At 41.5% G+C, this 14,201-nt stretch overlaps 1 protein-coding gene across 9 annotated transcripts in view; it reads right to left on the bottom strand.

Moving 5' to 3' along the window:
- Window positions 1-14,201, bottom strand: part of dlgap2a (discs, large (Drosophila) homolog-associated protein 2a) — a 164,545-nt gene that overhangs the window by 40,263 nt on the left and 110,081 nt on the right. For 8 of the 9 annotated variants that reach the window (XM_044166680.1, XM_044166676.1, XM_044166672.1 and 5 more), the window contains 2 exons: window positions 12,783-13,921; window positions 2,445-2,659 (listed from right to left, as the gene is read on the bottom strand). In XM_044166680.1, coding sequence (XP_044022615.1) covers window positions 2,445-2,659; window positions 12,783-13,921 — 1,354 coding nt within the window. Of the gene's footprint in view, window positions 1-2,444; window positions 2,660-12,782; window positions 13,922-14,201 lie in introns of those variants that run through there. The other variant, XM_044166681.1, reaches the window with a different exon arrangement.

Genomic DNA, 14,201 nt, shown 5'->3' with positions numbered 1-14,201 from the left:
TTTTTGGAGTTATGGAAACATATCTGCAACTCTGAGTCATTCAAAATGTACACAACTACCTGGATACTTTGATATCAAAATAATTGTGGTAGTACAAGGTTGTTTAAACCCCACTTGCTTTCACCATAATCACTTGCTCTCACTGGCTTATTGATATTTCACTAGGCATATATGGCACCTTCCACATAATGACATCAGTTTTAGTCATTTGAAGGTTTTGTGGCAGTACCTACCAAAGTGTCAGAGTGCATAAAGCACATTGATTTTAATTGATGGGACAGAACACAGGTGATTTATTGTAATTGGTCATAAATTAAGCAAGGCCCACAACAAATTCTAAAAGCATATTCCTCTTAAACCAAACTTGCTGTGGTTTTTGGCACATGCCTTTGATGAACACAAATAGAGCCTCTGGGGGTCATTCAAGCACAGTGTAAGTTACTTCTAAAGTTTTCTCAAAAATAAATAAGGAATAAATGGAAAGATTGCATCTAGCTGTCTAAAAATTAGAACGTACAACCAGGTCTTCTTTAAGATGCGGCTAAAGGCGTTTAAAGGGGACTTCCACACTGAACTCAAACCTTGACTGGTAAATGCACTCAATATACACGGCTCACAAAGCAGAGCAAAGGCAGAAGATTGTGTTTTGAAAGAGCAGGATATTTTTTAAACTGTCATATTATTAAAATAGACTTGTGAATCTTGGCTGTAATTACTGTTTTCACATTCGGCTGCGAACAAAGAGGAGCAGGTCCCTTTGACGGGGGGAACGAAAGTGAATTTGCTTTCTCGTATTGCCACATTTTAAAAAATGACTCTGGAAAAGATGAATCTTTCACGCACAATACATTAATTTGGTGTCTGAAGTACTATAACAACACCATGTAAAACCACAATAGGGAGTAAAATAAGACGATAAGTAACATTTGAATAATTTCACTTATGGATTCATAATTAAAAAATGGGCATCCAAAAACTGTTGGAAATAATGGAAAAAGTATGATTTTAAAAAACCTCTAAGTAATAACAAATGAAAGGTGATTGTATTTGTGATTGGTGATTACACAGTACCATGGTTCATGCTGAAAATGCACGAAATAAAGATGGAGATAGGATGTGAGGTGCTAGAGAAGGTGAGGCAAAAGATAAAACAGACAACTATCAGGACATACAACACACAGTAAAAGCAGCAGGACAGAAAGGGAATCCATTTCTCACCTACAACAGCTTTGCAGTGTATCATCGGTGTATCACTCTACTATAATTGGCTTTGCACACATAAATATTAAGAGAAGTAGATAATCTCAATATTTATGTTAATTATAACCCCAGCAAATACCTTGGGGGAAAAAGCCATTACTGAATGCCCTCCCAGTTATAACATTACAACTACAGGTGAGGCTACATTACTCTTTTTTATGATGCAAGTACTTTATTATCTAAATTCATCCTAATCTAATGGATTTTTAAATTCTGTAATCATAGTAACTATCCTTGTATCTCTCCATAACATGGTTGCTTGTCTTTATTTTTCTGTGACATTGTCTTCATCTTGTCTCATCATTTAATCCTCTTATGACCGTTTTCTTCCGTCGCCCAGTTACCAAACAAAAGCCCTCTATTTCCTCATCATTTAATAGGACACATCCCAGAAGAACGCACTGAACACTTTCTTACAGTTGAAGACACTGATATGAATACCCATAAAGGGATTATAATGAGTACAGGGTTCAGCTAACAAGTGCTTGACACTGATGTAGTGGTGGGACGTTAGCACAAGAAAACTGCCAACACCGCTAGAGGGAATGCAATAAAGCAAATAAACAAGTAAGATGTTGCTCAAAACATAGATAAATACTAAGCTGAGAAAAGGCGTACTTAAAATGCAATCTCAAAATAGGAACACAAAGAAGCATGTCTTGAAAATAATACAAAACGTCCTAGTGCATTGAGATAATTCCATTCCAACAAATCATGTTGTTTTCAGGATTTTCAGGGATTACATTATTTTAATATGTGATATTTCTAGAAGTTCTCTGGAACGAGTGGAAGCCAACAGAATTATCTCACCCCACTGATTAATTTACTTAAAGTCACTATACTGTATGTACAGTTTCGAAATATTTTGTCACCTTGGCACCCCCAGTGGTAGTATCAAAAAATCTCAGCGTCCCCAGGGAAATCCCACCCGGGAAACACTAAGATCAATGGGCTTAAACTACAACATAGACTGTACAAATTTTGACTGGGATTGTTAAAATTTTTTTTACAAACAAACAAAAACTGATAGATGATATAAATAATATATATACAAAATGAGACTGAGAATTGTAAGATGGACATTGTTCTACACTACAAGTGAAGTGAATACATAAGAAAGAAAGGAACAAAAGAAGAGCCAAACACTATGAACTATTGAAATCTTTAAGTTGCCTGTGTTGTACCTCTGAGAGTCCAGCAGGTCCCTGGGTCTGATGATGGCCTTGACCAGGGCATCGGGCTGCACTGACTTCTGAGGCGATGTCTTGGGGCTGGAGTCCGACTCTCCGCTCTCCTCGTCCCCCATGGCTTTAACGTAGCTGCTGCTCCGCATCCGACGACAAGGGATCTCATCATCCTTCCCATCTCCAGGGTATCCCCCCCAGTCATCCTGGGGCACCTGGGTAGCATGGGGAGGATAAATAGTTAATGTAATAATGGATTTTTGAGCGACTTGGGGGCAGTGCACGAAGCTGTAAACACCACATTGTCATATTATCACTTTATAAAATTGTTATGGCAAACATGGTAGCCTACCTGTATACACATCCAGCTGACACGAAGCAACATTAGCATTTGTTTGGACGTCTGATGAATGTAAATCCAATATTCACTCTCCATTTAGGTCTGCTTTGGTCTCTACCAACTTCTGAGGGAAATATCTAACCCTTTAGCTGCTAAATGTTCCACTATGTTCATCAGGTAGTCTGCTGTTTGGTGCTGAAAAGGTAGTGTACAGTGGGTTTTTAGAATGGCCAAAAATTATGCTATGAGAGTGGTGAGAGTGAACCAAAACAGTAAAGTTGCGGATTGTCACCAAAAGAATGAGCTAAAAGATGCTAAAAAGCTTAGCAGAGCTGAGAGGAACTGTAGAGTCGGATGATAATTCTCTGTGGGTTTGCCACTACAAGTGACACCTTTCATCCATTGTTGAGATAAAAACTTTTGGAAAATTAGCTTTGCATTTCAGAGGGATTTTTCTTTGGATATTGTGCTCTATCATAGATAATCATCATAGATAACATACATCTCTTGCACGATTTTACGTGTTGCCTGTATCTTCCTACCAACATTACTGTGGGTAAAATGTCATAATAGTACATCTTGAAAGTACATTATATTCCCTCCTCTGCAATGCAAGAGCGCAACGGCCATGCAGTCTTGAATATATTATAAAAGGACTGAGATTTTTCTCCTAGAGGACTATGTAAATCTAAATGAAATGATGTTAAAGCATTAAAACCATAAAAAAACAGTGTTATAACATTTTCCAGTGATGAAGCAATGTGCCATTTGATAGACACTTGAATTGAACCCCCTACCTCTGGCACAGTTAGTTTCATCCATTGAGTTACACAGGACCATTTTCATGATGAGTCAACACACATTAAAACCTTCTCACAGCTTCCACAGCTGCTCAGTATTTGAGCTTTTCTGTAGTTTGGCCAGGTTACAGACTGCTGAAAACCTTGACTGAAATGCTGTTATAAATTTGGCTGGGCTGTTAATCATAATTACTGGCAAAAGAAAGCTTGAAAATAGAGAAAAGGAGCTATCTTTGCTCACCCTGTCGTAGCTATCGCATGTGGAAACCTGCCATCAAAACAAGCCAGGCAGTTTACATAGTGCAATTTTCTTCCACTCGTTAAACCAGGTAATTGAGTATCCAAACGTCAGTATCACCATTATCCCATTCAGAGTGAGAACAGGGTGGCTCACTTGCACTCGCTGCCTGTCTTTACTACATATGGAGTGAATATTTCACACCGAACAAGTGGCATCACGGCAGTCCTAAATGTTGAATATGGAGTGAGCAGGAAGACAAACAGAGCATCTTGCATGCAGGTGCTCTGGCAATACTAAGTTGAAGTTAATGCACTTTGACATTAGTCTTGCATGCTTTGCTTGAGAAGGCAATTTTGTCATTGGAATCCATTTCAAGCGGCGCATGTTAGGGGTATAATAGTTATAATAAAACATTTGTGAATACAGATCACATAGAGCTAATTTATTTGAATCATGATCTTGGTGTGAAAAAAAATGAGACTCCATCATGGTACTTGCCATTATACGACATGTAGAAATGTTATTATATGATCCTAATAGGTTTCTGTATTGGAAATGATGGTGGCTAACTTGCCCAGCAGGTTTTAATAAGCTACACCATCCCACTCATGTAACGAAATGATGCTGATTGCTCACAAGCTCATTACACACAATACCACTCTTTCTTTTTCTCTCTCTGATGCACAAACTCTCTTGTTTTGCTTTAGTTCAACAGTACAACGGAGTTCACTTACTGTGACAACAACAGTAGCAGCTGGGTCTTAGTTTCTCCTACAAACAAACACACATTGATGATACAACACAACACACAGATGCAGAGACCCTCTACAGTCATACAAAAGCACAAACCCTCTCTTGCTTCTCTGTTTTCTATTTTCCTTTTTAGATTTACCTTGATGCACTCTGCTGACTGTGTGCGATGGCCAGAAGCTTTAGCTGGACACGCATTTCCATGGTCAATGATCTGTACTCATAAAATATGACATTGTCAGTAATCATTAAATTCTATGTGGAAGTTGAAGGCTTCTCTGATGCTGTATCCATCCGTCACTTTAACCTCCTGAAGCCGGATCAGCCTCGGCGCAGTGCCAATCCACCCGGCTCTAGATTTCATTAAGTTAAATCTGACAGTGTTACTGTAAAATCATATTTCTTTGACTTTACAGTAACACTGGACCAGAGCTGCACTCAAGAAGAAATTAAAATAGCCTCCCAACCACTATTAATGATTAGAATACTATAGAAATGTGTGATTATACTGATAATACTGCTTCTGTGTTTTTTAAACTTTCCTCTGCCACTCAATGACTAACTCACTACTCACAGGTTCACAATGAACTGCTTGGCAGCTGACTGGCTGTGGCAAATGTCAGGAGGAGATAGGCTCCATCCAAATGTCACTAACGCGTCAGACACAAGACTCTAATCATTTTCTGATGCAAATGTCATCTATTGGAAAATAACAATTGCAATGCGATTATTATTCAAAAAGAAATAAAAACAGAAATGATCCTTTCCAACACTGAACTGTTAAAAATAAAACCATCAGTTTTATATAGGAAAAGCATGAAAAGCAGGTGGAATCAACAGAAAATGTTTGTAACTGCAAACTATTTATTTATCTCACTTTTATGAGACATAAAATTCATCAACAGCATGGAAGGTATCCGTTTGTTTATATCCTGAAAACATTACTTCCCTGTGACACTAATTCTACTAACCTCTGGCATCAATAAACACCCACCCATGATTATTATTCTAACAAGTGTCACATCCAATCAAAACAGCTTGAATAATTGATCAATTATGGCTTTATTACAACCCACTCTTTGTTAATCACAGAGAATGCTGGGTCAAAACAGCCTTTGACTCTCACGTTCCATCTATGTTGTTGCGTTAGCACGGGGGAAAGCATGATTGATGCGGCTTGCAGTGCTTCCTCCTGACATAGACGCATGCACGCATGAATTAAGAATACATAAGCTCACTGTGATGCCTTCTATCCAAAACATGCACAGACACGAACAGCCACGCACAGATACACACCCAAACAGACAAGAACGCACACTCAAATACACTGATAAAAGTCATTCATCTCCCCTCCAAAGACAGGCACGCATCAGCTACCAAATGGAGTCGATGGGTTAATTAAGTCTTGGAGGGGTTTGATATTTTTAGACGTCTAATTAATGAACGGAACGCCAGAGGACAGGCGCAAGTTGTGGAGACATTTGTTTAATTTGGATTTGCTGATAAACTGGATAGATTGTAGGGTGTCTCCCTGTGAAGATAAAGACACAGGCTGGGCAGCAGCACGCTCATATTGACTGCTGTGAAAACACACATGGCGTCCCAGCACGCTTAGTGGAGCTGAAATATGGACGCTTGTCAACATGGACACTCACCATGACTTTAACATCGTACAAAGGGACGACATGGGATTCAAGGATGAGCATGCATCCTCAAGCCCACTGCCAGGTGCAATTATTCTACGTATTTTCAGGGAAGTTTTGATGATTCTGTGGTTCCTAAATAAATGTGACATGTTCTGTTCTAGGGCGCATTTTCTTGCAATGACGTAAAGCCCTTTGTGAATATGAGCCGAGCTTTGTGGGAGCTGTGTGAAAATTCACAGCTCAAGTGTGAGGATTCATATTTAAAGTTACATTTTCACAATAACAGAACTTTTACTTCCTTTAATTAATTTGGAGTCTGCTCAATAAAGAACAGACATGGCTTGTGGAAAATAAGTTTTTCACGCGCCATGACCAAGATTTTCCTGATGCCCACCGGGGTGTGACAACAATTCCTTATACATAGTGTACGCTCACGCTGTTTTGGCACTTTGCCAATAAATAACATAGGTGAAATGGCTCACATGCATCTCATAGCAGGATGGTGCAGACATCGGCATATCAGCTATATGTGTCTACCTTTACTTTAAGTGCTTTGATATTTAGCTCCGTAGGCGACGGGGTGTGCGGTATGTATGTGTGTGTGTGTGTGTGTGTGTGTGTGTGTGTGTGCTGGGTGGTGAGACTAGGCAGGCTCCTGCAGTGCAGCAGTGCATTTCATTGATTAACTCTGCGGCTCTATTTATACACAGCACCTCTCCCACTAAGAAACATAAGTCACTGCCATTAAGTTAAGAACAAGACAGATAGATAGAGACAGACAGAGAGAGAGAGAGCGAGAAAGGCAGGATAGAAGGGATATAGCATAGAAAGATGGAGAAATGGCTGAGAGAGAGGAAGGAAGGGAGAGAGAACTCTTAAAGGTTCAGTCATTGGTAATCCCACCCACCAGCCTCCAGCCCCTCATTTCCTCCCACAAGATTGCATGGATACACTGTGCGTGTTGGAGCAGGTGCTGTTTTCTTTTTTCTCTCTCTGTCTCCTCTTCCCACCTCGCAGGGGAGACTGAATACATGGACTCCTTACTAGACCTGACTAAACACCTATCACACGCCCACCACCAACTCTTATTCTCTCGTCTTTCTCTTTCACACATATACGCCCACACATGCAACATTTTATAGTCTGTGTGTTCATGTTGTCTTCATGGTGTTTGTTTACTGACACTTTATGCTACCAGATGTTAGCATGGAAGTGTAAACAGACTATGCTCAATGATAAAAGGAAAAGGAAACAGTCATTAGAAGGTGTGTGAAAAATATGACTGAGCCACTGTCAAACTTCCATTATCTTGTTCTTTTGATTCTAATAGTGATACTCTAAGGAAAAACCAATGCTATTTCTGAGAGTAACTCTGAATCCAAGTCTAAAACTAAACTTGTGAGGATTACCAAAATATCTAGTCTCAGTGTCTAACAACGTACAACAAGACCAAGAGTCTACAGCCATGCTAGCGGCTCTGTGAGGCTATACTTAGGGACAGAAGTGCTTTGAGCTAAATGCTAACTTTAGCATATTAACATGCTCCAAATAACAAAGCTAACATGCTGATATTTAGCAGGTATACTGTTTTCCAAGATTACCATTATGTGTAGCAAATGTTAACATTTAACACTAAACTCAAAGTACAATTCAGGGAATATGGGAATGAGATTAGTTTTGTAGGGATTTGGTCATAAATCAATAATACTGGACAAATTAAAATTTTGACCTGATGGTGGCATGAAAAGTCATTGGATCACCAAATTCATTAGGATTCATCCTCTGGGCACCGTGGATATTTCATGTCAATCCATCCATTAGTTGTTGAGATATTTCAGTTTGAATCAAAGTGGGGGACCAACCGACCAACATTGCCATCCCTAGATCCCTCCCGTTAGCATGGCTAAAATGTTGACGTGAGGGAATAGAGTCTGTTTTTAGTGGTGCATTATTATAATTCCTATGGGTAACTGGACAAATGTAGATGTGATGTGGAACACGTTGATGGTGAACAATCATACTGTGAGAAATCCATCGCAGCAGACACAGAGTTTCTTCACACTACACTGAATACACCAGATGTCTATGCAGCCACGAGACCTGTTGTGTTTCAAGACCTGAAATTCTTACGTACTTCTTACTATCATTATCACTTCACCTATCCTCACGTACATTTATAACTCACAGCTGAAATGCAAGGAAACTCTCTGAGGGTCATCAAACTAGTCAAACTAGGAAACACAGGGCATCACAACAGAAATAGAAGTAGATACAGGCTGGTGCAGAAACAATACAATAAAAGTACAATTTAAAACTTCATCACAAAATAACTCCCACATATTATGATTAACTTGATTTGTATAGCACTATTTAAACAGAGTTCAAAGTTTTGATGGCAGGTAAAAAAAGAGGGGATGTGACGACCCTATCCACTCTCCTGTACGTTTGCTGCAACATACAATACTCACTACACCACACTTCACCCATACACACATAACAAATACTTCCGATTTCTGCCTACACACCTCATTATTATGTTTCAGTTAACTAACTGGTTCAATAAAGTACTTTTCGCGTTAGAACCCTGCATGCGGCCTCCCCTTTTGTTGCCAGCTTCTGTTCCAAGCCAGGTTAAAGTTGGGGACAGGTTAAGTCCCACACAGGGGGACACGTGTCAGAAATGCATACATGTGACTCCAGTGAAATGGCAATAATACATTTCACCCATAGTTGTTCAAGAAACGCTGAAATTTAAAGTAAAGGCGACTCTTTCGTTTCATTTTTGGCCATTTTAATGAAGTTTGAGTAGTGGCCAAAACAGAGATTTCATATATACTTAAGTGGCCAAGTTGAGGTTTCTCCACAGGGTGATGGGTCTCAGTGTTTGGGAAAGAATAAGAAGCTCAGGAGTTCAGGAGGATCTTGGTATTGAGAAACATTTTCGCATTAAGAGGAGCCAGTTGAAATGAATTGAGCACCTACAGTTGTAAAGACACCTTTCGGTTGCTTCCCATGTTCCAACCAAAGCTGACTAGAAGGAGACACTGGGGCAGACCCACTGGGAACACATCTCCCAGCGTGCCTGGCAGTACATTCCCTCATGGAGTAGCTGGAGTATAATATCTAACTATAATATTTTAAAATATTCCTATAGTAACTCATGAGATGTATCTATTGCTCAATATTGTATTTTTACCTTTTAATGTCCAAATAACAGGGAAGATGTGTTCGTCTTCAGACTTTTTTCTGGAAATGGCTGCCTATGGGAGACTGATGAGAGCTGTTCAAACTTAACCATACAGTAAACTATAAACAGATATAATAGATGGAAGAGAGCACACCAAGGAGAAGAAATAACAAATCAAGGCTAATACAAGAATGGTCAGGGATCCATCTATTTAACACCTCCATGTTCTCCAAAGTCAGACCATGAGAGGTATGTCCTGGACTGTGTTTGCACCAAACTGTTTCAATAAAAGACTCTAATACAGTGAAAAAAAATTCTTGACAAGAAAATGATACTAAAGCAGCAAATATTGGTATTAAACCCTCCAAAAATTAGGAGGCTATCATAGTTGGCCATTGTTATTGATTTGACCTGGGGAAGCAGTAGCACACAGAAAAAGAATATGGGAGAATGTGCTTAACAATTGACAATTAAATGGTTATAGCCTGACAACCACCTTGTAGAGTCAAAGGAAGCTTAAGGTTTGAGATAATAAAACACAAATACGAGCAGATGCTTGCTGACACGGTGGTAACCACAAAGCCACGCTGTCGCCTCAGGCAACAGAGATGAGTAACATTTAGCTACAAACTGCTGTCTGATGCCGGGGTTCCTGGGACAAAGTAGTGGTTCATGGCCTGATAGCTGTCTGGGAACCCCTTAATGAAAAAGTTAGGGAACCCCTGTGTGTCTAGTGGTGTTACTGTAGTAGTAATCGCAGTGCCAGTTTTGTTTCTGCAGCTTTGCACTTCCCTTTTGTAATTTAATCAGCAGCCTTTCTGCGTCTCAAGCTCCACCTTTGGCAAGCCACCATGGCAATTAATTGGCTTATTAAATCCCTCCGCATTGCCCTATCAGCAAAACTATCAAAGACTAATCCTCCCTTTGTACTACAGTACTGTATGCAGGGAGAGAACACAGTAGCGTTTGCTGGAGCAGCTGACTTAATCAGGGCTGAGAGTTGTCAGCAAGACAAAGTTATTGTGCTGTGAAGTTACGAGCTGGGTGCAAAGAAGGTGGAGGAGGCATGGATTGCAGCTTTTACTGCAGTCCAAGTGTATTTACATATCTAATTGGGGCTAATTTGTAACTTTCTAATGACTTAGCCAGAGACAGAGAGCGATGGCTAATGCCAGGTCTGATTCTCCAACATTTGTCATTTCAGAGAAAGAGCAGCCAATATTAATCTAGCTCTGTCTCACCCAATGTCCAGTTAATCGATCTCTCATGCATACACATGCGCTAACTCACTCACAGACAAAGATTCAAACACACCTACTGCACATAGATTAACATGCTTCAGTAAGGAAAGTCTCGCAAATCTTTCTGTTTGCCGCTCATACTTTTACAACACTTCAGAAGTTTTTTGTTCTCGCTGTCATCATCCAAGGACGCAATCAAGGTGACTAGCACATCATCAAACCATCTGGTGTGCGATAAACAGAAAAAAACACCCCCGCACACTCTCACTCACACATGGACAGACATTCAGTACACACACTCTCCCAGGATACAGTTTATGTCGTTACAGTGCAGACAGTTGTGGGTAATCCCAATTCAGTAGCAGCAGGAAGTGAAAACTTCTCAATGTGACCCCTCGGTGTGTGCTAAGTATCATTTCTGACTTGGCTCTATCTCTCTGCCTGACTGCTCCTGGTGATGAGCAACAACAGTAGCCATGGGGAGCAAAAACAGCCATCTCTTTTGCCGTTTCCTCCCCTCTGCTTCCTGGAGTATCTCAATGCATCCACAGAGGCACAGACCTCGGTGGTATGTATCTTCAACTTTCTCTCCCTCTCTCTCCTCTGAAACATCTTCCAGCTCTCTGAGAGGGCATTGATTCTCCTCCGGGGAGGGAAGATGTGTCACCCTGCACGGATTGGATTGATAACGCTGGGCTAAATATAGCCCTGCGGCAGGCAGGAGGGAAGAAGGATATTTTTAGAAGTGTTTATAGTGCCGCGACTTGGACACTACCTCAGCTGAATGACCAAATGGAAGTAAGGAAGGGCTGGGGGGCACTAAACACTGCGACTCTCTCATTGAGAGATTACTGCACTTAGTGGGATTGTAAAAAATTGGAGTGGATGAGTGCACTGTCTGTCTAGTTCAAAATGATCATCAGTTATGTTTAAAAATACGCTAGTCAAAATTAGTCCTCTAAAACATTTTCTGTTGACGTAAGCTTAGATTGAGTAGTTTCTTTGGCTCCATTGGCTGATTTGAGTAATGTATTGGCTTTCCGTTTACAACAGTCTATAATCCATACAACACACTCTCTACTTAGAGCACTGAGTCTCATTGTCTTCTCTCCCAATGTGCTGAAGTGTTCACTTTATTGTGGCTGCAGGCGGTACTTACATGATGCTATCAGATATCACATTGTTATATATTGAGCAGTGTTGTTACAGAATCTAATTTTTCCTGCTTTTGCAATTTGGGATTTATAAGCATGCTTTCTTTTCATTTTTTTTCTTTCATATACCCTTCAGCATGCATATTAAACCCATGAGACACTTCTGTTAAAGTGCTGACTCACTCTGAATTGATCCCAGCGGTGCTATGGGGTCTCCCAATGAGCTGATCATGGGCCTGAGCTAAATGCTAACCTTTTTCGGGGCTGAAACCTATGCGAAATCGAAGCAAACAACACGGTAAAAATCAACATTGGTCTCTGGTCTTTTATTCTCATATTGCCAAATCTTCCCTAGCACAGATCATTTATGGAGGTAATTGATTTGTCCTGCTGTGCTAGCCCCTTCTGCTGCCAGCCACATGCTGGTTCACATTGTAATATCCAGGGCAGCAACAAACAAAACACTGTCTTTAAGATCAATCAGAAATCCAGCTGAGATGAGCAGAACTTTGCTTCTTTGTCTATTCATCGGCGATGCCTGTAAAAAAGAACGTTTTGTGGTGTACAATACAGGCTTAAGTTTTAGAACTGATGTTTTTTTCTGTGCTGCAGATACGTTCTTATGAATTTTACATTATGGTGAATGGGCGCTCAATCACTGTAGTGTTTTTATCATTTCTTCAATTGCTTGTCGCTATCATGCGTCTCCATCCAAATCACCATCTTCTCCTTTTACCAAAACCATCCAAATACCCATCGTCTAGCCATCCACAGATCTATGTATTTAAATATAACTACATTTGTTTATCAGTCTGTGAATTTCTCCAATCAAGGGGCATCAAAAATAATGTGCATGCAGGTTTTTGTGATCAGTGAAAATAGCAGCTGTAGTGTTTGAGTTGAAAACTTGTGTACCCATGGGTACTACTGCTTGAGAGACACAACCCTACTGACACATAGCAAAATAAGCCAAACTCACCTGTAGATAGTGACAGGGCCTGAGGTTGGGCTTGAGGTCAGTGGGCGTCATGGGCTTCTCCAGGTTGAGTGAGGACTTCCTGTAGGCCTCCTTGGCTTGGCTGACCGTTAGCGTTGACCAGGAGCTCCTCTTCATGAACTTTCCCTCTGGTGCCATGCTTATGCTCTCACAGGCTGAGCACTTGACATCGTTGTTACTCTTGGAGGTCTTTAGCGACAGGTCACCAGCCAGGTGGCCGTGCATTGAGTCAGGGTAGCAGTGAGTGATGTGGTCCATAGGATGCCGTGACATGACGCTGGGTGTTCTGTACGTGCTGTCACTGTCCAGGTTGTCATCTGAACTCCACCAGCCTCCCGAGCGCTGCTTGCTGCTGCCATCAGATTTACGTTCTTTGCTCTTGCTGCGCTTGCTGTGTTTGTGGTGACCTTGGTGGTGGTGATGGTGGTGGTGTGAGCTGTCCCGGTGCGAGTCGCTTTTGGTACCGTTCATTTTGGAGGAACCTTCTAGAGAGTGTGACTTTGTGAAGAGCTTCTGTACCGAATGGACTAAGTGGCGTATTCGCCCAGGGCTTTCATTGCGCTGCTCTGTAGTTGTGGTTGTGGTGGAGGTGCGTTGGTATTGCAGCGTGTGGAAGCCATCTCGGTGCAGCGGCATCTGCTTCTCAAATTGGTCCAGGAGGTTTGCTGGGATTCGGTTCATTTTGCCACTGCCACCATGCGAGGATGAGCCACCATCGTCTCTGGATTCCTTGCCGCCAGAAGTGTTGCCACCGCTGTCCCGCGAAGCACTGCCGTAGTGCATGCGTGGGAAAGTGCTACTAGAGATGGAGTGGTCGGTGGCTGACATGGACACCGGCATCACTATGCACTCAGAGTGGATGGAGCTCCGCGGGGAGCAGCGATGGTGACTCTCAAGGGGGCAGCTCTCAGTGGGGCTGAGGAGGTAGGAGGGGGGCCGTGAGTTGCCATGGTGGAGGTGGTGGTCCAGGGAATGGTCGCATTCAGCCAGGCCGCAGGTGTGGGCTGAGGTGAGCTGGAGCTGGGCAGGGCGGCCGCCAGAGAGACCCTTCATGTTCCTGGGTGGAGGGGAGTAGCTGTCCTCATCGAAGTATTGCGAGGGCGACCATGAATACTGCTGGTCTGAAAGAGAGAAAGACACAATTAAATCACATCCAAAGAAAAAAAGATTTTCCCAGAAAAAGAAATGCATTTCACACTTAATGATGAGGGGGGAAAAGCCTAGTACCAAATGACATGTCCTCAAACAGGCTGATCATTATCCACCATACTCTCACTCTCCACATCCACTTCAACTACAAAGGACACAAAAAACTCAGAAAGTAGCACATCAGAAATGTGAAAGTGAAATCACCAGACTGCACAGACGAAATCTCAGTCATCCTATTTTTTCCCTTCTGCT

Source organism: Siniperca chuatsi, linkage group LG15, assembly GCF_020085105.1.
Source record: "Siniperca chuatsi isolate FFG_IHB_CAS linkage group LG15, ASM2008510v1, whole genome shotgun sequence".
Lineage (NCBI taxonomy): Eukaryota > Metazoa > Chordata > Actinopteri > Centrarchiformes > Sinipercidae > Siniperca > Siniperca chuatsi.
Note: the sequence above shows the minus strand (reverse complement) of the source record. Positions and strands in the feature narration are given on the sequence as shown.